Source organism: Microtus oregoni, unplaced genomic scaffold (assembly GCF_018167655.1).
Source record: "Microtus oregoni isolate MIOR12 unplaced genomic scaffold, Mior012 000007F_ref0000211, whole genome shotgun sequence".
Lineage (NCBI taxonomy): Eukaryota > Metazoa > Chordata > Mammalia > Rodentia > Cricetidae > Microtus > Microtus oregoni.
Genome location: NW_024543066.1, coordinates 40,425,327 through 40,452,272, shown reverse-complemented (window position 1 = coordinate 40,452,272; position 26,946 = coordinate 40,425,327). Strand labels below are relative to the sequence as shown.

Sequence of the window (26,946 nt, the reverse complement as noted above, 5' to 3'; positions counted from 1 at the left end):
AACTGAAATTGGAGATGGTATCACCACTGGCTGGAAAATCTGAAATAACATCAGCCAAGTGCAGAAAGACATATATACGAGAATGATAACAGTAGCTTTGATGGTAATACAAAAACTTGGGAATAATTCAAACATCTGTCCAGAGAGGAGAGGGAAAGTAAAGTATGGTAGCAAATACCTGTGACTGGAATGAGCAGATAAGCTTAGATATGTCAACATTGGAACAAGGAGGATATTCTCTCTCTCTCTCTCTCTCTCTCTCTCTCTCTCTCTGTGTGTGTGTGTGAGAGAGAGAGAGAGACAGAGAGAGAGAGACAGAGAGAGAGAGACAATGGAGAGAGGCTGCTATCACTGACTTCCTGCAGGACTTGGAGCTTCATTTTGATAAGGAGGATGTCTCGGTGCAGAGGATGCCAGGGTGCATACTGATATCTGTAGCAGTAATAAAACTGGTCAAGCAGCATGTTAGCCTCTTGCCAGCCGAGAGAACATCTTTCTCTGCAGACCTCAGGATGCACAGAGAAATCCCAGCACTGGGTGCTGCCTCTGCATTAAAGTCCTGCACTGCAACCCAGAACCAGAGTTTTCTTAGTGCAGCTCCTGCATTGCTCTGCAGAAGGCGCAGAGCTGGGCACTGCATTCCCATCCATCATTCCCCCTCCCACTGTCCACGGGGAGCAAGGACTCCATTAGAAATGCAGGATGGGATTGGGAAACCTCTGCGAGCAAGCTCGCTCATTTTTGTTTGGCAGTTCTAGCTTGCTGACAAATGCTTAGTTTTACGAAGGGCCCCACACTCACCTGGTCCTAGTTTGGCCACAGCATAAAGGAGGTCGTAGTTGAGGACCGGCGTGGCATCGCTGATGGGCTTCCAGCCCACAGGAGGAGACGAAGGGGGCGAGATGAGGAACTGTTTGGCAGGCTGTGGGGGTGCCAAATGCAGTTTGTCTCCGTCTGTCTCGGGGGTCTGGACCTTTTGAACAGAGGAGAACGAGACGTGATTTTCCGTGCCTTCCGCTGGGCAGGGCTTCACCGATGACCGGACATCAGTGGCAGTCCTGCCTAGCTGCACTCCATGAACTCATTTTCTGAGCTGGTACTCAACACAGAAGTTGCCATCCTTTGCTAAGCACCAGGGTCTCCTCGAGGGCTCCTAAAACGTGTTGCCGAGCCCTGCCCTGGCAGTATGCCGTGAGCGCTCGGGAGGGTGTACATGATGTCCTTCCTCGGGGACCATCTTCCTCTCCCAGTTTCTGGTTTTGTTTTTTTTTTTTGTTTGTTTGTTTGTGTCTGTTACACACTGCTGCAACTCTACTGAACTCCCAACCCAGATGTTCTTAACCTGTACCCTGCACCCCCTTTTGGGAGTTGAATGACACTTTCACAGGGGTCACTTAAGATCATCAGAAAACACAGATATCTACATTATAATTTATATTAATAGCAAAATCACAGTTATGAAGTAGCAAAGAAAATAATTTTATGATCAGTAGTCACCACAACCCTAGGAGTTGTATTAAAGGGTCACAGCATAAGGAAGGTAGAAAACCACAGCCCTAATCCTTCCCATTGCCCTAAGTATAACTATACACCCCTTAAATAAAGACTACCCTGTAGTCTCCTACTATCCCCTGATGGTGGTCAGGCTGTGTCTACATCTGTGGGCTCACCCATTCTATAAGAATGGAACCATTGAGCAGATGAGCTTTTGTGTCCATGTGTCCAGCTTTCTATTGCATTTTAAAGACTCATTATTTGGTGACAGATTATCAATCTTCCTTTTTAAAATTTTTTCCATTCCTTTCTCTCTCTCTCTCTCTCTCTCTCTGTTTTTTGAGACAGGGTTTCTCGATGTAGCTTTGGAGCCTGTCCTTCTCTCTGTAGACCAAGATGACCTCAAACTCACAGAGATCCGCCTGTCTCTGCCTCCTGAGTCCTGGGATTAAAGGTGTGTACCACCAATGCCTGGTCTCAATATTTCTTTTTATACTGAATAATAATCCTTTGTACAAACATACCACAGTCTCTTTATCCCTTTATTTGTTGAATAACCTTAGGTTGCTCTCACTTTTGACTTACTGTAAACAGGGCTGCTGTGAATATTGCTGCCTACATATTTGTTTGAATTCCCTAATTTTAGTACCTAGAGGAGTATTGTGGAGTCACATGGTAGCTCAATATTATCTTTTAATGGAACCTAATCTATCCATCCTATACTGCATATACACATAAATACATATACATACATGCACACAGTCTTTTGGTTTTGAGATAGGATCTCCCTACATAGCTCAAGCTGGCCTTGAATGCAAAGCCTCCCTGTCTCAGGCTCTAGCATGCTGGGATTGCAGGCATACACCATCACTACTGATCCTGATGCAGGTTTTAATAAATGATGATTGATATTTGTCCTAGCTACATGGATTTGTGAGAGAGGTAGGGTTTTAACAGGAATCTCAGCTGATGCCTGGGATCTTTCCACTGAGCCATATTTGTGCAGTCCAGAGTTGGCCACACTCACAGATCATTTGCAAGGTTACTGTTGCCTAGTGATGGATGAGGCCTTGATAGAGATAACAGATACTGACTGTCTAGGGCTGAGAACCTCATGAACATCCCCAAGAACTACCCATCCCTCTTTAGAACAGTGAGCGTTTGCTTTTTGCAAAGCATGAAATTAATTTTCATAGATTTATAACTCTTTGTTATGAGTCTGAATCATTAGATAGTTTTAGCAGACTATAAAACCTATCATTTAAATTTTAATCATAACCCTTTTTAGGAAGGTTAGGAGTCCCTGTGGTGAGATCACTTCTATTGCAGCTCCTAGCTGGTACTGTGCCTTTTTACCTGAACACCGGTACCACTGCAGTCTTCCATGTCATCATCGTGGAAGCTGTATGAGTTGGTAATGTCATCAGCCCATCTTACAGATGGGAACCCTGAGTCCCAGAGAGCGTCTGTGACTTGTCCTAGCTAAAGCTCAGCTTGGTCGTTCTTAGAGCCCCTGTCCTCAGACACAGATGTTCTCTATTTGTGACTCAGGATCTGTGTCTATTTCTTTTCTTTTTAAAAAACTGTTTGAGAATTTCATACATGTATAAATGTATTTGATCATATAAGCGGCCACTCCTCTCTCCTCCCAACCTCATGTCCTTTATGTTTTCATGTTTCCGGAGTCTAATTTGTGCTGCCCATGGGCATGGGACCATCCACGGGAACATGGTCCACCTACCAGAGGTCACACCCACAAAGAAACTGCCTCCTCCTCCCCTAGCACACATCAACTGTCTAAAGCCTCTCAGCTGGAGGTGGGGATCTCCCACTTCATGGTCCCCCCTTTCTCTCCAAGCTGGAATGTTGACTGGTTTATCTTGTTCAGGTCTTACATAACCACTGAATTTCTATGTTAGTGGACTAATTATAACAGCAAACCAATTCACGCATGTGTAATGCCTGTGGTCAGAAGAAGGACTGAAGCCCTAGTAACTGGGGTTTCAGACAATGCTAGGAATCAGACCCTGGTTCTCTGGAAGAGCAGCCAGTATTCTTAATTGTTGAACTATCTCTTCAGGTCCCCATTTACATTTTAATTTATAATTCTTAAATTAACAATGCTTAAAAAATTTATTTTATGAACATGAATGTTTTCCCACATGTATGTATATACACTACACGTGCTCCCGGTACTGTAAGGGGTCGGAAGACAGCACCCGATGTTTGTGGACCACCATGTGGGAGCTGAGAAGCAAACCTATTTCTTCTGTAAGGCAACACGTGATCTATACCAGTGGGCCAAAAAAAGCGGGGTGAAAAGTTACCTGTGCGAAGTAGAGTTTTAGTTTCTTCCCTCGGAACTGGGTCTCATGAAGCTCTATCCGGGCACGGGCTGCAGATTTGGGGTGACTGAAATTTATTCGGACGCGTCGGAAACTCTTAAACAGCTGGAACGTGACACACTCATCATAGGTCCGGAATAGTCCCTCAAATTTTTCCTGATAAAAAAACAAACATAGAAAGAAATCTATTGGTCGTGGGTCTTGGATCATGTCTAGTGATAAGAGCATGTCACCTTGGTGGGCTGTTGAGAACAGAAAGTTAAAACAGAAGGCACAGTGACCCTACAGGCGGTTCCTTAGTGTGGGTAGCTGTGAGAAAGAGAAGCGGTGTTCTCCATACACCCGTTCCATCTTGTAGCCAACTTTGTTGTGGCATAGTAAAAATAATATAGTTTCTGTGGTCTGAGCGGCCAGGTAACAAATGAGGGGCTTTTGCCTACAGAGAAGGGTCAAAAAAGAAAAATAAAAAAAGAAAAATTAAAGAACTAAACCAACTAACCTTTATTTCATTAAACCACTAAGGTTTGGCTTTTTATTCCTGCAGCGTAGCCAAGATGTCGTAATACAAAGCAGCACTTTGAAAAGTTTGATTCAATACACAATTTTAATTCAACTGAAAAGAAACCACTAGCATGTTCATTTGATGCAAGGCTTGGTCTCTCCCTAGGTGTTAGAAAGGTACAGAGATGGGGGTCATTTTGTTCTGACGTAAAAATTTAACATGAGGGGTCAACACAGACAAAGATCACCCAGAAGAGAGGTGGTGCAGGATTCCCCTCTGTATGCTGTGAACGCCATTGGTTAATAAAGAAGCTGCTTTGGGTCTGTTGCAGTGCAGAATAGGGCAAGGCGGGAATTCCAAGAAGATAGAGGAGAGAGTAGACAGAATCAGTGAGAAACCATGTAGCTACTGCAGGAGACAGATGTGCTAGAATCTTGCCGGTGATGCACAGATTAATAAAAATGGATTAATTTAAGATATAAGAGCCAGCTAGAAAGATACTTAAGCTATTGGTGAAGCAGTATTGCAAATAATATTGTTTCTGTGGTCTGAGCGGCCAGGTAACAAATGAGTGGCTTTTGCCTACAGAGAAGGGTCAAAAAAGAAAAATAAAAAAAGAAAAATTAAAGAACTAAACATTTGTGTATAAAATTAACACCATCTTTGAAGTTCTTCCTAGCCTTAAAAAGGAACTTGCCACTAGAAAACCAGTGTAAGTTGAGCACTGTACATTCCTAAGAGAGAAACATGTCTTAAGAGAGTCATTTTTATAATTAAAAACATCCCGATTTTAAAATCCCAACCGTCAACAGTATTTTGTCATAACAAGGAGATGAAGAACTGTCTGAGCAGCGGATTCTGTGGGATTCATAGAACATTGTGAGTGTGCTGGAGATAGTCCGGCGGGCTGCGCATAGGGGGCAGCCAGAATTTGATGCTCAGCATCTTCCTCCATCCCTCCCCACCTCAGTTTCTGAAGCACAGTCTCTCAGTGAACCGGGACTCATTACTTCAGCTCAGCTGGCTGGGCAATGAGCTCTGGCACCCACTTATCCTTGTCCCACCCCAAGCACGGGGGTCATAGTCACATGTCACCATCCCTGACTTTTAATTGGGTGCTCAGGAATCCACAGCAGGTTCCTTATTTACTGAGCCTTCTCTTTAGCCTGAAGCGCATAGAATTTTAACCTGATGGATTATGAAGTTACCCTTTCCCTCCTCAGTGACATCATTTTACAATTTGATGTTCCCAGCTCACTCAGTAGGTTAAGACCAGTGGAAGTCCTTGGGACCCTGGCTACAGAGCTACTGTGAATACATGAATAATCCCAAAACAAGACTGACAGAAGAACAGTGTTAGCGTCAGCCAGAGAAGGGTGGCTACACAACGACGCTGTGGCTGAAGCTGTGACCACATGGAAGAGAATCAAGATATGAAATGGGGTTTGGAGACCATGAGCCCTGTGGCTTTCTAGACCAGACTTCTGTTGCCAGGGAAGGGCTTCCTGTCTCTCTGGCATCTATAAGATTTCAGCTCAGCCTGTCGTGTTTTTTTTCCTTCCCCTGACAATAGCAAACCAATCATCTTTCCTTGCCATAGGCAGACCAGTGTTTTCCCCACCTCATCTTTCAAGTCTTGGGATAGGCCAGCCCCAAAGACTGGGCCACTCCAAAAGGCTCATGAAGGGATTCTTTTTCCCAGTCCTGTGTCTTTCTAGATAGGAATTCTGACAATTAGCATACACACACGTGCATGCACACACACACATGCGCACACACACACACACACACACACACACACACACTGCACAGTGTGATTGCTCTGAGATGACCAAAACACAGTGTTTTGATTACTTATTAGTTATGTGAATCCTCAGGAATGAGAGGGGTTAAATTTTAAAAATGCATTTTACATCTAGCATGTGCTTTAGAGCAAAATTCTTGAGTCCAGTCTCTGGGTCACTTATCTTCCCAGTAGGGAGGTTTCATCTCCCCATCTCCTCTCCAGGGCCTAAGCTGAGCGGCTCAGACTGACTAAAACAGGGGGCAGGTTTAGTCCACCATCGAGTATCCTTTTCTTCTTCTCCTCCTCCTCTCCTTCTTCTTCCTCTTCCTCTCTCTCTTCCTCTTTTCCTTTTATTCTTTTTAAATACCATGCTTCTTAGTTTTAGTACCATGCTAACCAGTTCAAGCTGCCAACCCCAAATACTAAGAGCTGGACAAGAGCTCCAGGCAAATGGTCCTCTGTTTTGTTCATGTTGAAAAGCCTTGGCCAACCAGTGGCACTAGCTTTGTCCTTCCTATCGATCTTCAACAGACTCTTCCATGCCACTGTTGCCTGGGCTTGGCTTCTTCTAACATAAATGTCCTAGGTCATTTCTGTAACTGTGACAAAATATCCTGACAAAAATCCAGGAAAATAAGAAAGTAAATGGTCGATTTGCCTTATAACTCCAAGCTACAGTTTGTCATTTGGGAGAAGGTCATAGCAGGAACCAAGTAGCTAGTCACAGGCACCCATTCTTAAGAGCAGAAGAAACAATGTACCCAAGCTACTTGCTTGTGTTTAAAGCTAGTTTTCACTCTTCCATAGTTCAGGACCCAGTCTAGGGAATGGGGCCACAAAGGAGCTCTTGACGCCCTTACTTGGAAGTCCAGCTCAGTGCTCAGAACCAAGTTCTTCCTTGAGCCATATGAGGCTTCACATCCAGGGTGATGTTACTACACATCTGCCAGGTGCTTGGAAGGCCCTTCCTACAAGTTTTCATGAGCTTGCAGTGGGGGTGAGTGACATCTAGCCAAGCAAGAATGGGGGGGGCATTTCCATTAGTGGCAATAAACAGTATATAAGACAATTTGGCTAGAGAAAGACGCAACATATTGAGCCCATCAATGTATCCATAGATAAAACAATTACATAGAAAGACCAGCTGCTGCATGGGTCTTCCCCCTCCATCACAGCAAATCTACAACCATGTTGATGTCCAGTGCCCATCAAGCCCAGCACATAGTCAAGTGTGGTTCTCCACCTGCAAGCTTTCCCCGGGGCGGAGCCCCTCACATTTGGCTGTGAGGTCTCCCTGTAGCTTCTGGTCTGTGCTGTTCTATGTTGCCTCTCTCCAATGTTTAGTCTTAGGACGTTGCACTCTCAGAAATTACTAAAGAGTCTAAAGAATTTTCATAGTGTAGATTTCCTCTCTTAATATTTATTGTACCAGAAATAAAAGAGAAGTTTGAAAATATCTACTTGCAAATGCATTTCAAGCAAAGGTAATAAGTTTATTATGTTAACATTAGCTCATTATGGGAAATTTCTGTTTTCAGAAAAATGGCAAGATATGGCCACAAGATTGTCATTGCTTTCTGTGTTGCAAAGCATCTCACCTCTGCCCTTCCATCTCCTTCCGGTACACTAGTTGGTGTGGCTTGAGAGTATGAAGAAGCAAGGGGAAATGTGGATTATGGGATCAGCCTCTCAGGAATGTAGCTTTTCCTCGTGACGTGTCAACACCTGACAAGTGGTCGCTTCCAAAGGTCACTGCAGCTCAGAAGCTGAAGCTACAGCCAAACAGCGCTTTAACTATATTAAGGCTCATTGACCTAATCTTGTACATTCAGTAGAGTTTATTTTTAATCCCCATGTGGTTTTATAATAGTAAACACTGTAATTTGTAAAATAGCTTCCCTAAATTACATGACTTTATAAAATGATCACTGCAATCACACTATTTTAAAATGACAATAATATTGATTACCAAAAATTCTAGTGGCTAAAATTTTCCCACATTAATTTTGGCTTTAAAGCTTGTGGTTTATCATTGGCAACACACACACCACAGCTATTAAAAAATTTGTGTGTGTGTATGTGTGTATGTGTGTGCAGGTGCTAGTAGAGGCCAGAAGAGGGCACTAGATCACCTGGAGCTGGTGTTACAGTTGGTGAACTACCTGAAATGGGCACTAGGAACCAAACTGGAGTCCTCTGCAAAAGCTGCACAAGTTCTGAACTATCCTCCAGCCCTAGGAGACTTTTCCTTTTTAAAAGTTAGCATCCAAAGTAATGGGCTTCATTAAAGCATTTGCATAAATGTTGTACTGTGTTCTTCTTTCTTCCCGCAGTGCCGTCACTCAACCTCATCCCCCTTTCCCCCTGGTGTCTCCCTCTACACCAAATGCTCCCCTCTTCCACTCACACAGTATGTGCCGTTCGTTACATGGGGGACATTGGATTGTGGCTTTTCTATCTTTTGATGGATTGGTTTTGGTAAATGTAGCCTGTGTACTTAGCTCTTTGTTGTAATAAGGGTGGCGGGGCTGCGTTCCCAGCACCCTGGCCGCCTGCCCGGCTAGCTTATTCTCTGAAATAACAACACACAAACTGTATTCATTTAAACACTGCTTGGCCCATTCTCTTCTAGGCTAATTCTCACATATTAATTTAGCCCATTTCTAATCATCTGTGTATGGCACCCCAAGGTGCGCTTACCAGGAAGATTCTAGCCTATGTCCATCCTGGGTCGGAGCTTCATCCCGGGAGTGGGGCATGGCGTCTCTCTCAGGCGTCTGCTCCTGAGAGGAGAGCTTTCGAGTCTGAGCTCACTTCCTCTTCCTCCCAGCGTTCTGTTCTGTTTACTCCTCCCACCTATCCTCTAACCAATAAAATGGGCCAAGGCAGTTCCTTTATTAGCCATCCTCCATCAGCTCTTTACTTGAGGAATCTTAATGTATGTTTTTTCTTTAATTTTGTATAAGAATTTCATACATCTATAGCATCTTGATCAAATTCCCTTCCTATTCCCTCCCTTCCAATGTATCCCTCATTTCTCCCTACTACTTGTCCCTCCTGACTTCATGTGCCCATTTAAAAAGATTTCCTTATATTTATGTGTATTTATGAGTATTTATGTTTATGAGCATAATATGTGATGCATGTGCCTGTTATCCCTGGAAGCTAGAAGAGGGTGTAAGGTCCCCAGGAACTGGAATTACAAGCAGTTGTGAGGTACCGTGCAGGTGCTGAGAACTGAACTTGGTTCTTTTGCAAGAGCAGCCAGGACTCTTTAACCACTGAGCCATTTCTTCAGCCCCTCATGGGCTCATTTAGAAGGGAATGTGCTGAGTTCACTTAGTAATTAGTGCTACTTAGTGCTGCCTGTATGTGTGTGATGTGGGGGCACCTGCTCTAGCATGGGCAGTCTCTCAGGGACTGAATCCCGGAAGAAAATGCACTCTTCCTCCTCCATCATCCACTGTCAACAGCTCCTTGGCTAGGAGTCAGACTTAATGACCCCTCTCCCATCCATGCTGAAGTTCTGGCTGAGAACCTCCCACCAAAACATTACAGACTGCAAGTTTTCTTTAAGTTTCTTACTTCATATCTGCAGCCACTTTGTGTCTCATATTTACAAGGCATTCAAACATATCTGCTAAACACATAAAATAAGAGCAGATAAAGGGGGAGGGGAGAAGCAGGAATTAGAGCCCAGAGGATGCGTTTGGCGAAGCTGAATTTTCTCAGAGTTAGGACCTCTGTGCAGTTGGCTCAGATAGTGCCTGTCATCTTTGTGAACACATACAAGGTAAAGAAACTCTCAGGCATTTTATAGTTCACAAAGGTACAAGGCAAAGATGGGTCTGATCCCTATAGCTAGGATGCTTGCATGAGACTGACCTAGACCCTTTAATGAGGGTGACAGTTGTGTAGCTTGATCTGTTTGTGGGGCCTCCGAAATTGGGACCAGGACCTGGCCCTGATGCATACAGTTGGCTCTTTGGAACCTATTCCCTATAGTGGGATGGATGGCTTGCTCAGCCTTGATGCAGTGGGGAGGAGTTTGGCCCTGTCTCAAATTGATATGCCAGGCTTTGGTGACTCCTAGGAGAGGCCTTACCCTTTCTGAGGAGTGGATGGGGAGGTATAGAGGAGGTGGGGGAGGGAAGGAACGGAGGGAGCGGAGGGAGAGGAAACTGTGGATGGTATGTAAAATAAATGAAAATTTAACAGAAAAGTCTGATCTTAAAACTAGGCCCCCAGTTCTGTCCAGAGTCCTCACCTTACATGGGGGCCATCATGATGTGCAAAGTGAGACACATCCTTGTTACCACACATGGCAGAGCAGGGGATAATGTGTTTCTGAACAAAATAACACAAACATTATTTTCTAAATCAATAGCCTTTCCCAGTGTGCTGTGTAAAACTGAGGAGGGACTGAGAATTGTCTGCTGGATGCTGCTGGAGAACCTAAGAGGAGTTAGAGAATGGTATACAAGGCTAGAACAGTTACACAGGTCTTAATTACAGTCAGGCAGACAGGGCATCAAGCCTAACTTCCGATGGTTCTCTCCCTAACTCCTTAAAACAGTTGAGAGAGAAGTGATGTTATCACGACTGGGGTTAGGTTTTTGTCTAAACAAAGGAAGCCACCGTAAGCTAGATAGTACAATCAGCCAGCTAGCAAAGCCCAAGATAGCCACGTACATATCATAGCTGCTAATATGAAGGGAGCGTGAAGTTCCCTAGACAAAGACAAAGCAGATTTTCCTCATCATTCTAAAAAAACCATTGCTGCATCTGTGAGACAGCTGTGTGGGATGTTGAGTGGAGCCTTTAGTGTCCTGTGAAACCAGGTCATATTCCTTACATAGTTTCCAGTGTTTTACTCTTAGGATCCCCATAGGCTTAAATTATTTTAATAAGGAACTGGACATCTCAGAATTACAAGATTTTCATCTGTCAGATGAAATCCAGAAACTGTCAAGTTGTCACCTTTCCACAGCTATCAGGGACTAGTCAAAGGAGAACCCCACCTGCTGGGGTGATACTGGCTTTCACGGCCTCTCAAGAGGCCCCGCTGTCAAGACTGCAACTGTGGAGGGGATAGGTAGCCCGCATGTGGTGATTCCTAGGTCTAAGTTTAATCCATCCTGATTTCTTAGTTCAGCCCATTTTATTACTCTTGTTCCATCTCTGGTCCTGGTGTTACCTAAATGCAAGATCATTATGAACCTGACTGTGTTGACATAGGGATAAAGAAATGAGAGGCATTGAAGAGATGACAGATACAGACACAGAAAAGCTGGCACTGGGTGGATTCTGTGACTGTGACAGAAGGACTAATATACAACCAAGAAACTCAATGTGTTTATCGTGTACAGCATTGCACCGTAAAGACATCAGCTAGTCTTCCTGGCATTTCTTAGTAAGGGAGCAGTTTCAGGCTGTAACATCCCCACTGAGGGAACAGTGGTCCATAGGATGGTTTCTGTAACACTGGTCTTAGCTAAAGATCAGCCATTCGTCAGTACTCAAACATGGACCAGAGGAAGACTTTGCCATTCCTTCCAGCCTTACTTGGAGAAGGCTCTGCCATTTCCATGGAACTGAGGCACTGGGGTATGCTCATGTCAACGACACACATCATTCGATCCAATCTCTACAAGAAAGTCATACCTTTTCTTCACTGAGGAAAGCAATGGACAGACCTCTTGCTGCAGGTCTGCTTTAAGAAAAGGTGAGCTTAGGGCTGGAGAGATGGCTCAGAGGTTAAGAGCATTGTCTGCTCTTCCAAAGGTCCTGAGTTCAATTCCCAGCAACCACATGGTGGCTCACAACCATCTGAAATGAGGTCTGATGCCCTCCCTCTTCTGGCCTGCAGGCATACACAAAGAAAAGGTGAGCGCCTGGATAGAGTTCATAATTCCCTCTCATAAAGATGCAAGAGAAAAATGATAAACCAAGATCCCAGTTCCCCAAAGGAGCCTCAGCGTCCTAACGCCACGAGCCTCAGCCTCCTAACGCCACATGGTTTCTCTACGAGCTTCTCTCAGCACAGAACTTTGTACGGCCTGTGTGCATTCTGGTCTGCTATCCCCAATATGGCTACATAGCATTGCCATGTGAGGCTGTGCCTGTAGGTTGCTTTATTCAGAACGTCTCCATTTCCTTTATTCCGCTGAGCTGTCATGCGTTTAAAACCAGAAACAAATAAACAAACAGAAAAACCAGAAACAAAATCAAGGATCCCAACAGATTTCCCCAAACAGCCCAAGTTAAAATAATTTACAGGAATGATAGTGGTCTTTTGAGCAAAGATGAGTTCAAATATTCACAATGTGGAGAATCCCTCATGAATCAAAATAATATAAAGCTTGGTATTAAAGTAAGAAATTTTAAATGAATCAGAACAAAAAACAACTGCCACAACTCTTGGGAAAATATGAAACTCTGTGACCCCATCATGGGGACTTCTGAAGAATAGAGGACCATGTAATGAAGGGGTTCTAAGGAAGAAGCTTCACTTCTTTCCAGAAGTATGGCGTGTGGTGTGGAGTCGCTCATAGGGGCCTAGAGTCCACGTTTTCAGTTTAGCTAAATTAAGTTGCAGTGCCCATGACTGTGGAGTACAGGGAAACCTACATGCTCTTCCCTACTCCCAGATGCTCCACTCCAGTCACTAAGACGTGGGTCCTCCCCATGAAGCAATTCCCCAACTATTTGGACACCCTTGGGCACTCTACAATTTACAATATCATCTACCTGGAGACAGTGTCAGGTAAGAGACTAGGCTCTGTAAGACCATGCCCAGTATGAATGCAAATCACAAGAAAAGGTATGTGCTTCTGACCCAATACTTCCAAACAGTCAGTTTCCAGAAGCTTCTATTTATCCTCCATCAAACTTACACTTATCCATTCATTATAAAGGATCCAACTTAGCAATAGTCACCTGGTGAAGAACACAGGAGCAAATGCGTGAAAAGACACACACAGCATCCAAGCTTCTAGGCATAGCACACTCCCAGGCCTTCCACAAAGAGCATCCTGAACTGACCTTTTAGGTTCATATGGAGGCCTCCTCACATAGACATAGCTCACTACTTCATTGACTGTTGGTGATAAACTCTACCGTATTGTGACTACTCCTCTGGGAATGTGCCCACCTTCTAAGCACAGGCTGCCTCGACAGCTCCCACCTGAGACTAACAAGGGTCCTTATCTTTCTCTTTATCACCCCAAAAGGCACATCCCTCCTGGCTACTTCAAGGAACCTAGTCTCTTGTCCTAGGAACCAAGAATGAAGATACGTAAACATCTTTCCATGATCACTGTATTGGTCTTTTAGCTGATCTTGATCATTTCCCCAGGAGGTGTAATCACTAGAATAAGAGCAGAGAACCTTGAGTCTCCCAGCATGAAGCTAGTCCAGCCGGTCTTACTACTGATGCATCCATTAATCACATAGTTTCATCCAACAAAACACAGTCGATGGCTGAGGATATCCCTTCCCTCTTAGATCTGGTTTGCTTGGAACCCAGCCATCTGCTCAGCAGTGTCAAGAGTCAGATAACCGAATGAAGACAGAAATCTGCAGATGACATCTGGGCTTAGGACCCTTGTTAGCTCAGACTCCACAGGTTACTCTCTGGGTAAGATTCTCCCTTCACAATCAGAGTTGTTCTGGAGGTGCACACTGGCCCCATCCCATCTGGTCAAGGTGTGTGGCACTTGGTTGTACTTGGGAGTGTCTTTGGGTTTTTAGATCTCCCTGAGTGGACTGGTTAGTTTTTATCAACTTGATGCAAACTGGAGTCGTTTGGGAAGAAGGAACCTTATTAGGACTGGGTTGTAGGTAGGTCTGTGAGGCATTTTCTTGATTAAGGATCCATTGGAGAGGACCCAGCCTACTGTGGGCAGTGCTACTCCTGTGTAGGTGACCCTGGGAGCAAGCCAGTAAGCCGCTTTCCTCCACGGTCCCTGCTTCAGTCCTGTCTCCATGTTTCTGTCTTGAGTGCCCACCCTGACTTTCTTTGGTGATGGACTGTGCCCCAGGACAAATAAGCCAAGCAAAACCTTTCCTTTCCAAGTTGCTATTGGTCATGGTCCTTATCACAGCAATAGGAAGCTAACTAGAACATCCATGGCATCTCTTACCCGACCAGAGGCATGCCTGAGCATAGGGGTAGCAGGGAGGTCGTTTTCCATAGAATGAGGAGGAGGGTAGGCCAGACAAACCCTCTGAGAACCGATGTGAGTGCAGACCTCTGCGAACTGGCACCCTGGGCCTGTGTTCACGCTCACATGTTAATGAAGGAATTAGCCCAGAGTTCTCTTTCAGCTGCCACATTCTGGTTACAGTATTGATAGTTGCCTTCCCTCGGGGCATTTCTTGGGGGCCAGTGACAGCTTTGCCCTTCACTGGGGCATCTAGTCCTCTCCTCTGATCTTTCTTGTCCATGATCATCTGAGGTTAGCATCAATCAAATCAGATGGAGGCTCTCCCTGTGCTGTAATTGATGGAGTTGAATTTTACAGTTGAGTATCAATTTATCTCTAAGTATAGATAACAAGAGGCACTATACAAATGTGTTATGAGTACAGTATATACAACTACACAACCTAGTTCAAATCATTGTCCTAATCTACCTGGGCACACTGGTGTCTCCATTCTTTTTTGTATAAAATGGGAAGAATGACAATATCCATCTCTCATGGGTGTCCTGAGTATGAAGTAGATCAATATAATTAAGACATCTGAGGTGTTGAGCACAGTGTAAGTGTGTGAGCTGTTCTTACTCATCTCATATTAGAAGGGAGACAATGTTTTATTTCTTTGTCTCCGTTTGGCCTATTACTTGTATCTGTATAAATCTATGTCTAGATTCAGTTATATTTTGCCTATGTCTCTGTCTATATCTATCCTTGCTTCTGTTTATGTTCAGAAAAGACAATAATTAACTATAAAAATACACTAACATGATTTTATTGGTGGTTGTGTATTTAAAATGTAGGGCCGCTCTTAACCACAGACATTCATTTTTTATCTAAAAAGCTTTACAAGGGCCAACAAAGTGCTTGCTGGGTAAAGACCCAAGCTCAATCCAGACCCATGTCATAAAACACCAGTCATGGTGGTGTGAACTTGTTACACCTCAGTGGAGATGGCAGAGACAGGAGGAGCCTTGGGGCTCGCTTGCCAGCCAGACTATATTACCTGGTAAGTTCTGGGCCAGTACAAATCCTGTCTCAGACAGTATGTTGGATGATGCCTCAGGGATGACATAAAAGGTGACACCCTGTATTTCATTGTTTCCTGGGTAGATACTGAGAGATAAGTACCTTAAACTTAACAGCCCTAAAGCCGCATGTTTTGCTGGGACTATAAACTGCTACTCACCCGTCTCTACAAATATCCCCCATCCTCCCACTTGTTCAAACCAGAAGCTAAAGTTCCGCCTTTCCTGTGTCCCTCACTCTATATTCAGCAGTCAGCAGCCCTAATCTCTGGACTGCCCCGTCTTCAACAATCATCCGCTGCTGCCTTCATCTTGCGGCCGATTTCTGAGTTCACCGCAGCCACCACCCCTGGGACTGTTCCAGGCATGCTTTTCTTTTGGACACTTTAAAAGCAAGCTGGAAAGATCGCAGCTAGAGAGGACCTTCAGAAAGAAATTCCAATCATGTCCCTTCCTTTATAAAATCCCCTGGTGAGCCCCCATAGTTTTCAGAATGAAGCTTGGCTGAGCATTCAAGGCCGTTCACAAGATGGGGGCTATCACACAGCCCACTAATATCACACCCCGCCCCATCTCATCCTGTTCGCTATATTCTAGTCAAACTCTGCTTAAAGGTTCCAGAGGAAGGCTGTTCTCTCTTTCGGCCTTCTTTAGACCCTCTTCACTCTTCTGCAGCCACACTACCCTGTTTCAGGAAACTCGGAATTGTCTAACCCCAGCTTAGCCCGAGAAGCCTTTCCCCAGTCCCACTCCAGTGTGAACTTCCTCCCACAGGGTTTTTTGCTAGAGTTTAATGAACGAGGGCAAAGCCTCCCCCATTATCTTGGACTTCGAGAGTAGGAACGGTGTCCATCTGTGTTTTGCTCTTTCCTTAGTATCGACTGCAAGCCACACAGGATGTGTAGACTCCAAAGAGAGCTCACCGGGGAGCGAAATGGCAGAGTTAATGTTGGAAGACCCGCATGCCACATTCTGGGGTATTTGTTCTTTGCATTAGGCAAATCAATCCACATGAATCAAGCAAATGGATTAAGATTCTCCCATACAAAGATGTAAAAGGGAAGGATGATTGAATCTGACCTATTCTTAACTGCATTCCCTTCCTCTCGCCATGTTTAATTTTCACTTCCTCAGAGCCTTTCAAAACCCCAGAAAGTCTTGTCAGACTTTCATTATGTGTTAAGACAATATTAAGAAATTGTAAGGGAATGGATGGTATATAAAATACGTGTTTAATCTGATGCATGCAAATGAGATTGTAACTCCAGGCAGGAGAGCAACATGATCGAAAGACATATATTCTTATTAACCTGCTCATCTCTTTAAAAAAGATGTTTTCTAACTGATTTTTCCATGAAACTGGCAGATACGAGCATTTTAAAAATGACTCGGTCATTAAATCTAAAAATAAAGTACAGGTTTTATGCTTCCCACTGTTCTGATAGCCCTTTCCCGCTCTTCATCTCCGGGGGTTCTAAGCCTCACTCCCCCCCCCCCCCCCCCCCCCCGGCAGTGCCTTGTTACACAACTGCACCATTATTGAGCAGGTATAGAATTGAAGGAGATAGAAACTGAACGGGAGCTGAGCATCTGCTGCCAACCAGCGGCTGCTTGAGTCTTACATCACTTTCCTGGCAGGATGCTTCTGGGAACGCACTTCATTTGCTTCCTAAACTACAGGCCAGGGGCCTGCTGATGCTCCCAGTCTCATTTGGGGACACACATCTCTCAGGAACGCCACACTGGGACGCAGTTAGAAGGTGGGAAGTGAGGGGCTGGACTGGTGGTTCAGTGGCTAAGAGAGCTTAGCCTGCTGTTCTTGCAGAGGACCTGGGTTCTGTTCCCAGAAACCACACTGGGCTATTCATGACCACCTGCAACTTTAGGTCTGGGGGATCTGCAGGCACCTTCATGAATGAACACACGCACATGCACGCGTGCGCGCGCACACACACACACACACACACACACACACACACACACACACACTTAAGAAAAGAGAAGAAATGGAATTCCATAAAGGAGGTCTTCCAGATCCTCAAAGTGGAGGTGAGGCCTGCTTTCCTGCTGGTCTGTCAATAATTGATGAGCACATGTTTAGGAAGTGCCACGTTAAATTAAAAGGTTAAAATCTAAGTAAGTTTCATATCACGTCCTTCTGAAGACAGGCAGTTTGAAGTTTAATCCATTCATTTTCCTACCTGGCATACGATCAAAGTGAGGTTGCAAAGGCAGTGTAGAATCCTTTTCGTTATTTCTTCCCATGAAATCGAAATGGCGTTTGTGTTTTTAAAAGAGGCAGAGACGAGAGCAGCTTTTATGACTCAACCATTAAATCTAAAAGTGCAGTTTCTCTGCTTCTTGTGTTTTCCCATCAGTCATTTCCCTCCTCCCATACCCTACTTTCTATTTCTCTTAGGCTCTCTGTCACTCTTCCTGATCGAATGACATAAAACAGGAGGGGCTTGAATGATAAAACTGTATGCATATTTCTCATGTTCAACTTTCTTGATCTTCAGAATTAAAATGAGTGCCTCAGTTCCCCTTTCCTCAAATTCAAGATACAAGATACTTAAATGAAAGCCTTTCCGAGCTGAAACCTAACAGTCAACACCAACGAAGGCTGGACCAGATTTACAAAAACCAAGCTATGGTCACAGCTAACATTGAGCATAATTTTAGACTCCCATTTTCTACAGACTGAATTTTCACTTAGGAAATATACAAGACAGAGTATATATGCAGCCCAGGCTTCAGTATGGTTCTGTCCACTCCATTTCTTCTATAGATACTCATTTTTTTCTTATAATAACTCTCTGAGACAGTTAAAGAAACAGGGGGAAATGGGTAGGGGTAAAATAAATATTCTGTCTAAGGGGGCCAGCCTTAGCCTCAGGCTGGAAATCCATCACAGAGAATCTGGCTCCTAGCCTTCTTGTCTGAACGTCCAGGCTCACCTATGGCAGAGGGAAATGGGAACTAATACAGATGTCAATTCTGCATCTCATCCAAAAAGATAGACACAGCCTCGGTCTTCAGACAGTTTGGTTGGTGTACTTCTCTCACAAAAACCTCTGGTGTAATCCTGGGAGAAATGACAGGAAATCTGAAAAAAGCTGCATCTGTTAAAATGAAGAGAGTTGTTGAGTTGGTGTGCTACAGGTAAATACCCAGGAGGGATATAGCCGGCTCCCAGGGCAGATGGAATTTTTGTTTCTTGAGAATCCCTAGACGGCTTTCCATAGGATTTGGACTAGTTTATACTAGTTTGTTTACACTCCTACCGGTAGCATTTAAGGGTCCTAAACACATCATTAAATGACAAAATTCACATAAATATATAAACACTGTAAAATGGGAGAGTTTTACGTGGGCAGTGCAGCTTAGAAGCCACGGAACACCGTAATGTAAAGGTGAAGCTGCATTTCTTCCTCAGTGAGCGTGGGATACACATATGTGGTCCATGGCTTTTCCATACACTTGGTCTAGGTCTCAGACCCTTGCCAGCTGAGTAAGACGGTTTGACTACGAATTCCACAGAGAATTATCTCTCTTTGTGTGGCGTAAATGAAAGTGTGGAGTAGGGCAGGGAAGCTGGAGAAAGTGGTAACTCATAGTTAGTGACCACTATAATTAGAATTATTCTATAACACATTGTTCGAGCCAGGGCACTGAATCTGGGGGTTGCTATTCATCATGCTGTGACCTCAGCAATGTCTTGGCAAAAATGGTTCTTTGGTCCCCAACTGAATGATCCTCCGAGCCAGCAATCCCTGAACTTTGTCCTTTGGGTTCCTGGAGCGACCTAGCTGTACAGATGTGCAAGTCTCTTCTGCCAAGCTTAGGATACTCCAGCCTCTCTCTACCAAAGGTGCTTATTGCAAGGCTACCAGGTGATAGACTGAAGTTCTTAGGCGAGCTAACACAGAGGATACTGGTTATATTTTCAGCTATAGACTCTGGGGGGTTTAGCACGTCTCTTGGCTACTTCCCAAGAACACAGAGGCTTTGGGTATTTTCACTTTTCAGAAACAGCAGGGACTACTAACACTCACTGGACCTCCCTGAGGACAAGCCCTGTTCAACAGCTTCACACAGTGGGGCTGGGGAGAGCTCAGTGCTTGGAATGCAAGCATGAGTTCCTGTGCTCAACCCTTAGAACCTCCCTAAAGAGTCAGGTATTTAGGGTCCTCTTGTAATTCCAGTGCTAGGGAGGTAGAGACTGGGGCTTGGTGACCAGCCAGTCAATCCTAATTGATGAGCCCCAGGTTCTAGTAAAAGACCTTATTTCAAAAACAAAATGGGTAGTGACTGATGGCCTGCATCCCTCGCCGCCCTCCCACCCCCCCTCATGTGTACCTGCACATACTGCACAAAATATTTTTAAGGAAATCACTGTTTTAATTACAAAAAAGGCATATATTCTTACAGTCCTGGCTGTGGACAAGAGGTAGCACCAGCAGCACCAGCACCAGTAGTGCCAACATCAGCACCAGCACTGACACCAGCAGCACCAGCACGAGCTGCACCACCAGCAGCATCAACAGCACCAATACCAGCACCAGCACCACCAGCTGCACCACCAGCAGCAGCACCAGCACCAGCAGCACCAGCTGCACCACCAGCAGCAGCACCAGCACCAGCAGCACCAGCTGCACCACCAGCACCAGCACCAGCAGCAGCACCAGCACCAGCAGCACCAGCTGCACCACCAGCACCAGCACCAGCAGCAGCACCAGCAGCACCAGCTGCACCACCAGCACCAGCACCAGCGGCAGCACCAGCACCAGCAGCACCAGCTGCACCACCAGCACCAGCACCAGCAGCAGCACCAGCACCAGCAGCACCAGCTGCACCACCAGCACCAGCACCAGCAGCAGCACCAGCAGCACCAGCAGCACCAGCTGCACCACCAGCACCAGCACCAGCGGCAGCACCAGCAGCACCAGCTGCACCACCAGCAGCAGCACCAGCACGAGCTGCACCACCAGCAGCAGCACCAGCGGCAGCGGCACTGACACAAGCATCAGCAGCACCACCAGCACCAGCAGCACCAACACCAGCAACGAAACCAGCAGCACCAGTACTGGCAGCACTAACACCAGCACCAACACCACCAGCACCACCAGCACCGACACCAGCATCCTCTCTATACCTTCAAATGCTGTCGGATGAGCATCATCTCAGGTCCCAAGTCCTTGCATTTACTAATTAGCTCAGCACTTTCGTTCCCACAGATCCACAGATAATTGGTATTCTATAAGTCTAAGGGTGAACAACCCCAGAATGGGGACCATTTGACACTTGTAAGAGTTAACACACATACTAATGAGTTCATTTACAGCTATGCTGCTGGTACTTCTGAGGGCGGTCCTTGGGTGTCCGTGCTCTCCATCTCGGCAGTAGTGAGTACCTTTAGAGTTGTGCTTAGTTACTCCAGTGGATATCTCCATTCTGGAAACCAACACTTATACTTTATTGTCACTCTTATGGGCTGCCCATCAGATAGGTGGGACACTGTGTTAGAAAATCTCATGTCCAACACATTAAATGTCATAAGATCTTGTCTGAGCTGATGAGCCATGCCCAGCCTGCCTTTAGGTAAAGCCGAGGCAATTATGTTTGTTCTGTGTTATTCCAGGGTGGCTCATCTGAGGCTAGGCAGACAGTCCTAAGAACAACATACCCCCCTCCACCCAGGCTCCGTGACATGAAAATAAACATCGGGTTTCCAAACCTCACTTGGCTTTTCTTGTTCCCACCAATTAAGTCACCCTTCAGCCTTGCTCGGACCTCGTCTGCTGAGACAGGTTACAGCAATGACCCATTCCAAACCCTTACCTGAAAGTTGTATGGTATAAAGCACAGACCAGAGCAGCTACAAGGCCAAGGGTAGAAATGACACTAGACCTCATACATAGATGCATACATAGAACAAAATTCAATCACCACAGTCATGTTGAAAATCAAGGGCCCTGGATCCGGGAGTTGGCTCAGTGGTTGAGAGCATGTACTATTCTTACGGAGGACCTATGTTTAGTCTCAAGTACCCAGGGATTTATGAATGCTAGGCCAACAGTCCCGCCTTCCTATCAAATGTCCTCACCGGTGGGGATCTGGATTTTCTATTTCAGAGGCACGATTCCATTCACTGCACAGGGTTCGCCTGTCACTTGTCTCACTGAAGAGTCATGTCTGTCTCAGTCCAGAGTACCCAATTCCTTTCTATTTCCATTGAAGACATCAGCCTTGGTCTCATTAGCACCAAAAATCTGTCCTTCCAGCTTCCAACTCATCTGAGTCTTTCTATTAAATGTCCCCTTTAGGCTCCTTCCCACAAATCCCCCTTGTTCACACATGGGCCCCTTGTGGGACAGTCTTCCATGGTTCACAGTACCTCCACCTGTCTCCTTATCCCCTTCTTCCTTGGACAATACTTTCTGCTCTGTGGAGGAGGGCAGACGTTTTTGAATCATAGCCACTCCCAAAGGGGACAGGTAGTGAGCACCTTGAGCCTTTGAACTGCCAAATATGGATGAATTTCACCATCACATAAGAATAGTTGGCAAGAGAACCTGGCTTCCTAAATGCTTTAGTTGGGAGCCAGTGGAATGACTCAGTGTATAAGACCATTGCAATATAAGCCAGTCAAACCCAGTTCAAACCCCAGAACCCCAATAAAAGTAGATGAAAAGAACTCCACAGGGCTTGCCTCTGACCTCCGTGTGTGCTGTGACATTTGCATACCTGCCACATACATCACACACACAAACAAAAGGATAACAGGTAAGAAGAACCACTCTGCCTTATTATAGAACCTGTGTATGCAAAGGTGCCAATCTGTAGAATCATGCTCTTGGTGGTGGCACCCGGGAACTTGCATGGGTGAGGCAAGGCAAGCACACTAACAGTGGCTCCCATTCTCTCCTCAGAATCTGACGTTTTCTAGACAACTGTCTTATACCATGCCCTCTTCCATGAACCAACAGAAGCATGACTGTCACCAGATTTTGTCCATGGAGATCACAGATATCCCATCTTCTGGAGTTCAGAAGTAGAAATACAGTTTATGTAGGAATATGTGGGTTTTTTTCCCCTCCATTCCCATTTCCTGGAAAGCATGTTAGCAAACCACAGTTAATTCCGGTTTTCTGCATTGTTACATACTGAAACATTGGAGAACAATGCAGAGTCACGACATGTGGCCCACTAAATCTAAAATAATGCACATATATGACTTTTCTTTAAAAAACAGTGTGTGTGCTTGTGTGTGTATGTGGGGGGGCATGTGTGCATGCTCCATTTCAGAGAGACTTCATTAGTGACAAATCAAATTGTGGTGGTTTGGATAAGAATCGTCTCCATGGAGAAGTGGTGGTACACACCTTTGATCCCAGCACTTGGGAGGCAGAGACAGAAAGATCTCTGAGTTCAAGGTCAGCCTGGTCTACAGAGTGAGTTCCAGAACAGCCAGGATTGTTACAGGGAGAAACTCTGTCTCAGAAAACAAAAACAAAATGGGCCCCACAGGCTCACATATTTGAGTGCTTTGTTATCAGGGAACAGCACTATTTGAAAAGAATTGGGGGGGTGTAGCCTTGTTGGAGGAAGAGTGTCACTGAGGGTGGATTTGGAGGTTTCAAAAGCCTGGTTCTCTCTCCTTCTTTGCCTGATGGTCAGGAGGTAGATCTGAGCGACTGCTCCTGTGCCATGCTCCCCACTATGATGATAATGGACTGAGCCTCTGAAACTGTAAGCCAGCCCCCAATTAAATGCTTTCTTTCATAAGAATTGCCCTGGTCATAGTGTCTCTTCACAGCAATAGAACAGCAACTAAGACACAAATACTTTCTAAGTTTGTTATTTCAAGCCGGAAGTACACCAGGGACTTTTTTGTGGAGATTACATGGGGTTGAAATGCATGAAATTGCATTTCACAAAGGTCAGAAACCATTGAATATTGGCATTTATTTTGTAGTTCAAGCTGCAAAAAAAAAAAAAAAATAAGTAAAAATCACAGGGCACTAGAAAACAAAACCGACAAACCAAGGAATTTTTTTTAGCAATGTACTTTAAAGAGATAAAAATTAAACAGCTTTTGAAAGAACATTGCATACAAAACCCATTTCTTCTTTAATACCCAGGCTTGCTAATGCCCAATTTTGATAATAATTGGGCCCCTTTCTCTGTAACAGAGGTGTTCAGCTGGTTACTGGAGCCTTGTCAAGAATTAGGGTGCACATAGCAATTCAGTAGCATAGGCGTTGGGTTGCTAGGATGTAACTGGATGGAACCAAAGACAGCTAGGAGAGAGAAGAGGAAGCAGAAAAGCGCCCTGGTTATACAGGCTTTTATTGCATTTTCGCAAGGAATGGCAACCATGGCTGGGTTCCTAGTTATTTGGGGGATGGGGTGATGGGGGGGGGGCTGCTGTTCCAAATGTTGGCTGTGGGCAGCTTATGCTCATACTGTTTTCTCAACAGCCCTCTGGTCTCAGGCTGCCATTTTGGATAGGGAGGCAATGAGGCCAGTAGACCTTTAAACATTTGTGTTTTTCTTTTCATAAAGATAAGAATATTGGATTCTCCATTTTTCTGATGGTTCATCCACAGAAACAGGTTTTTGATGTTTTATTCTTTGAGAGTTTCATATATGTATACAATGAAATATGGTTATATCTAGTCTCCTCCTTTCCCCCTTCTCACCATATTACCTCCAACACTCTCTCCTCCCAACTTCATATTGGTTTCTTCTTTGACCATCTACTAAGTACAGTTAGTGATGCACCTACATGCATAGATGTGGGGCAGTCAACGAAGGCATGGGAAACTGCCAGGCCACCACGTCCCCAAAGAAGAATGGTCTTTCTCTCCCTCAGAAGGTACCAACTACTGATAGCTCCTCTATAAGGGGTGGGGCCTAGAAAGCACCTCTCTCATCTATGTGGAAATTTTGACTAGCTTCATCTTATTTGGGCGCCCATCCTTCATGCGCGCAACAGCCCTGCTGTGTGTAGAGGGTGCCACTTCACAGCGGTCATGGTTTGAGTCCTTCCTGCCACTCTTGGAGATGGCATCTTAGCATCAGGGTGCTAGGCAGGACTTCAGGGTTCATGCACTGCTCACATGGAAGATGTCTATCTGCTGTGTTGACTCTTGCACTGAAGTTCTCAACCCTCCCAGGCATGTAGGCAAAGGATGGCTGTCACTTTTCAGATAAGGAAGTGTTAAAGAGCCACGTGCTAACTCCTCTGCTGGGGTCAACCTTTATCTTAAGCTTTAGATAATTTACTTTGCAACTTACTTGTTCACGAGGAAAAAGCTCATGAAGCACTTCATAAATGCTTGACTGTGCATGCAGGAGGAGATGCCACGGGTGATCATCAATACTCAGGACCATTGCAGGATTCTAGAGTCCCAAAGAGGCAGGGATCGACACCCAGTTAGCTGAATGACTGTGTGCGTTATGGCGCAGGCATTCCCTTAAAGGGCAAAGGTCGCTAACAGGCTAGTCATGTCCAGTACCACTTTAGAGAGCTATGAGAATGCTGCAGAAGTAATGACAAAGACAATCATGATGCGTGTCTTTTGGCACTGGGCTCTGGGCAGCGTCTGCCTACAGTGAGCTCTGTGAAGGCTGCCTGTGTTAGATGCTGATGAGTTAGAGCAGAATGAGGCACATCGTGGGGTTTCCTCCACTCCATGCAGCCAGAAACACGTGCACGGTGACAATTTTATCGTTTCCTTTCCAGCAGCATGTTAGCTGTCTTCCTGGCCTGTGAGTGACAGAATGTCACCTTCCTGGCCTGTGAGCGACACAGAACTTCATCCAGGCGAGGAGGAGCCCAGCCTGTAAACTTTTGATAACAGAAAAACATTTGCTGGGGAACTTCTTTTTGAATATTGATTATAATTTTAGGGATGCTTGTGCTGATGGAATCTTTCACTAAGCCCTTGTCCAGGCAGCTAAACGTGGGCCATCCATTTCCTTGCAGAAGCTTTTTTTTTTTTTTTGCTTTTCAGTTAAAAAGCTGTGGTATTAAAATATTTGGGGGTATGTTTTGTGAGGCCAAAGAAAAGATGTTTAAAATGTCTAGTTAAGAAGAATTCTATACTCTCCCGTATCTTAGTTAAACCCCCAAAGGCAAAGGGGTGGGTAGGGTTCTGGATTCCCCTGAGCTGAGATGAAAAACAACACCTGTGTCTTGCTTCCTGGAGGAGGCAGAGACCAGAAAACCAGAAATCCAGCTGTCGCCATTGTATACAGCACAGTAGACCGGATGTGGTAGTGTGGCAGTGCAGGCAAAGAAAGGCCTGAGCTCGCATGAGCGCATTCCCCCAGCTCTGGTGTCATGGGGACCTACAAAGCACCCGATGAGCTTTTCCAAGATGTGCACAGATACGGGAAGAAGAGGAGATCCAAGGAAAGCTGTGGCCGGAATAGAGAAGACAGAAGAATCTTCACAGGAAGCCTAAGTTCTCCACACCCAGGGGGAAGGGTGAAGATGCGTGGGGACCACAGCCAAGGATACAGGGATGGGTATCTGTTTGACCAAATTTAAACGAGGACATCCCTTCCCAACAAGCACACCTGAATGCTCTGACAGTGTGCAACGGTTTTCAATTCAGCATCCATCTGGAAGTGAACTGACTCAGAAAAATCCTATAATGAGTCGGAGAAGAGCCAGAAGTGGCTACGATTATGATTGTGAAACCAGCTGGCTCAGTATCATGAAAAATACTAATTTTGCTAAGAACAAAAACAAAGCCTATTATTGCATTTATATCCACAAGCCTCTATGGTCCATAGCCCTCTAAAGCTCACAATGAGGATACAGTTGCCACGGGAAACAGTTGGCGGGTTGGCCCAATTTGAACTTAGCTCTCAAACACAAAGCTTCTCAAAGCCATTCAGATGACACACAAAAATCACTTTGTTCTCTGAGAAGGTTGTCACATAAAATCACAAATTCCTTTTAAAAGATTATTATTGGCCCAGTAAAAGCATCTTCTACTTTGTTATTCCTGAGTAGGAGAGAAAAATATTTGGTTTCTAAGGCCAATTGATGATGGCATGCTGGGATGGCAACTGAGTGGAGACAATACTTCCCCTACGAAGCTGTTAAGACACAGGTTCTTTCCCACTCTTAAGGTCTGATTAGGTCTCATGCTCAACCCATGCAAATAAAACCCGCTAAAGGGTCAGATAAGATTTGAAAGTGGCCTGTGAAACAGAAGATATTCCACAGGTGTGACCGTGTGGACTGACATCACCATGCCAGAAAGTAGGCCCCTTTTTCCATGTGGAGAGGGTTTCAGAGAGAATACAGAGGTGGACGAAGTTCTTCCATGTTTAAGAAGTAAACAAATAGGAGGTCAAGATCTGGTTTAGAGGCTGGGCCAGATGACTCGGTGGTTAAATCACTTGCCACCCAAGCAAGACAGCTGGAGTTCGCATCTCCAGAGCTTTGTAAATGCCAGGTGGGTGTGGGGGCCCACCTGTAATCCCAGCTTCAGACGGAGGAGCCAGCTCTTTAGAGGAGTGGGCTAAGAGACTGGCCCCATCAGCCAGTGCTAGGTTTGACTGGGAGCCC

General features: G+C 45.1%; 1 protein-coding gene across 2 annotated transcripts in view; it reads right to left on the bottom strand.

Annotated features, from left to right (window-relative positions):
• The window catches only part of Rcan2 (regulator of calcineurin 2), a 235,173-nt gene that overhangs the window by 23,215 nt on the left and 185,012 nt on the right, over positions 1-26,946 (bottom strand). For both annotated transcript variants that reach the window (XM_041656016.1, XM_041656017.1), the window contains 2 exons: positions 3,822-3,995; positions 802-973 (listed from right to left, as the gene is read on the bottom strand). In XM_041656016.1, coding sequence (XP_041511950.1) covers positions 802-973; positions 3,822-3,995 — 346 coding nt within the window. The remainder of the gene's footprint in view (positions 1-801; positions 974-3,821; positions 3,996-26,946) is intronic.